At 46.1% G+C, this 2,872-nt stretch overlaps 1 protein-coding gene across 1 annotated transcript; it reads left to right on the plus strand.

Moving 5' to 3' along the window:
- Positions 1–606: 606 nt before the first annotated feature.
- LOC115272594 (putative olfactory receptor 52P1) lies at positions 607–1,554 on the plus strand. Its single transcript, XM_029915624.1, has one exon. It carries the CDS (start codon positions 607–609, stop codon positions 1,552–1,554), a length of 948 nt encoding a protein of 315 aa, XP_029771484.1.
- The last annotated feature ends 1,318 nt before the right edge of the window (positions 1,555–2,872 follow it).

Genomic DNA, 2,872 nt, shown 5'->3' on the forward strand with positions numbered 1-2,872 from the left:
GGCTACAAGAGACCCCTCCTTTCACCATGTGTTTGTTGTTCTGAGCCTCATCTATGTGTAACCATGGGCTTAGTGGCTTGAAAATCCCATCCAACATCCCCCTACTCTCCTTTCTCTTACTTCTCAGTCTTGACCTCTTCCAATCCTGAAAAGTAACCACAAATTAAATATGCCTGACCTTTAATTTTTATAATACTGTTTACTGTCACATAGGCAGATCGGAAGAAAATAGTATAAGGTAGAATCAAGTTCGCAGGCAGAAGACTGGTAAGATTCTCCACAGCAAGGAGAAGTGACTAGAGTTCTTCAGCCATGTCACTCACCCTAAAGCTCCAGCCTAGACATATTGAATCAGACATAATTGGAAAAGGATCCTTTGATCCCTGGTAATGATAGATTCACCTCCTGCCATCATCACTTCCCAATGCTATACAACCTTCTTATCCTGGATGTCTTTTTATGAGATCTAACTCAAATATTTTCTGCTGCCCTTTCATTTTCAGCCACAGCTTAAGAGTGAATCCCAATGGCTTCATCTGTCAGGACTTCCTAGGGTTCAGAGCAGGGCAGTAAGGTCTTCTCTACCTGTCCTACCTGGACCTGACCATGCAATTCACAAACCACAGCCTTCAAAACCCAAACTCTTTTCTGCTCATGGGAATTCCTGGCCTGGAGGCATCCCACTTCTGGATTGCATTTCCCTTCTGCTCCATGTATGCCCTGGCAGTGCTCGGCAACATGGCAGTGCTGCTGGTGGTGCGATCAGAGCCTGCACTGCACCAGCCCATGTACCTGTTCCTATGCATGCTGTCCATCATTGACCTGGTGCTCTGCACTTCTACTGTGCCCAAGCTCCTTGCACTTTTTTGGACAAATGCTACTGAGATTGACTTTGGGGCCTGTGCTACCCAGATGTTCTTTATCCATGGCTTTTCAGCTGTTGAATCTGGTATCCTGTTAGCAATGGCCTTTGACCGCTACTTGGCCATCTGCCGGCCACTGCACTATGGGTCATTGTTGCCCCCAGAGGCTGTAGGCAAGCTGGCAGCTGCTGCTGTGTTTCGTGGCTTGGGGCTCATGACCCCACTCACATGCTTATTGGCAAGGTTGAGGTACTGTGGCCGAGTGGTGGCCCATTCCTACTGTGAGCACATGGCTGTGGTGAAGCTGGCTTGTGGGGACACACAGCCAAACAACATCTATGGCATTACTGCTGCCACGCTGGTGGTGGGCACAGACTCCATCTGCATTGCTGTCTCCTATACACTTATCCTCCGGGCTGTGTTAGGCCTCGCCTCCAAAGAGGCAAGAGCTAAGACATTTGGCACTTGTGGCTCCCACTTGGGTGTCATCCTTCTCTTCTATACACCAGGGCTCTTCTCATTCTACACTCAGCGCTTTGGCCAGCATGTGCCCCGGCATATCCATATCCTCTTGGCTGACGTCTACCTTGTTGTACCACCCATGCTCAACCCCATCATTTATGGCATGAAGACCAAACAGATCCGGAATGGGGCCCTCCAACTGCTGAAACGAGGCATTTTTCAGTTTTAAGGCTTCAACCCCACCCTATGACCTTGTATTCTTCCTTTAGGCCTTGGGCAACCATTGGGGTGTGCCATTAAGAGGATATGAATACCAGTTAACCTGTGAGCCAAACCAGGACAATTGGAGCCAGACCTTCCACTGTCCCTGGAATATACATTCTGCCTACTGTTCCCACAGTGAGGGCTGTTCCATGGACACAGCTTGAGAAAGTAAGGTATTGTCGAGCCCATCTGGATAGTATACATGACTGAACCCAGTTAAGGCCCAGTTAAGGCCTCTATACAAACTTTTAAGATTTGACAGGTGGGTACTTGTGGTCACTAACACAAATCTCATAAGTTCCCTTGGTTTTTAAACCTGCCATCTGCTCATTTGGTGTATAGGCTATGCCTTGCTTTCTGTGTATAGGCACAAGTTCATGAACCAATGGTAGTGTTTAAGAGACCAGTGGTTCCCAGCATGGTGGGGAGAGAGAAACCCACACTCAATGGTATCCTTACTTTGTTAAGGAGATGTAGCACAAGTCTGAAGGATGAAGAATCATTAGATATTTCCCATTTGTGATGTAGATATGATTACAAGGCCTAGGGATCCCATGTTTATTGGGAAACATGGTCACCAAGCTGATGATCATCTCCAGAGAATTCTACACAACTGTTCTCACATGGATCCTACCTTCTAGGAAACCGTGAGAAAATGAAAAAGATATGACTGATGGCCTGACCAGAAGAAATAACCTTGATCCATAGTCAGGTGCTCCTAGTGATATAGATACATGCATGCCCCCCTCAGTGAACTCTGAGTTTGACAGGAGAAACCCACAGAATTAGAGAACCAGAGAGATGGAGACCTAGCACTCAGCAATGGGCTTTGGGACAACTGTGTCTGTATAGAAGAATAAACTATAAGGTATAATGTCAATCCAGGAAGATTCTCTGCAAGGTAAGAAGTCTCATCTTTTTTTTTTTTTTTACTGTGTATGCACTATGCTAAAATCTAGAGGTATGGACATGATATGATCAAAAGTGCTCATGGAGACTGCTCACTATTGGAGGAAGAGCCCTACATATAGCAGACAACAGCAAAACCAAATCAGTTAAGCCAAATTAAGTGAATATAATTAGGATAAGCACAGGGACCATGGATACTGAGTAAGGACATCTGACTTGCTCAGGGGAAAAGAGGTCTTAGGATCCACCTCATCCCATTCCACTTCTGTCCAGATAGGAAAGGCTGCTTTCTCAGAAGCCTTCAACCGCACCTGATGTGAGATGTGGGAACAAAGTCTCATACTAGATGATGTCAAGTCTGACATCCTTAGTCT

This window comes from Suricata suricatta, chromosome 11 (genome assembly GCF_006229205.1).
Source record: "Suricata suricatta isolate VVHF042 chromosome 11, meerkat_22Aug2017_6uvM2_HiC, whole genome shotgun sequence".
Taxonomy (NCBI): Eukaryota; Metazoa; Chordata; class Mammalia; order Carnivora; family Herpestidae; genus Suricata; species Suricata suricatta.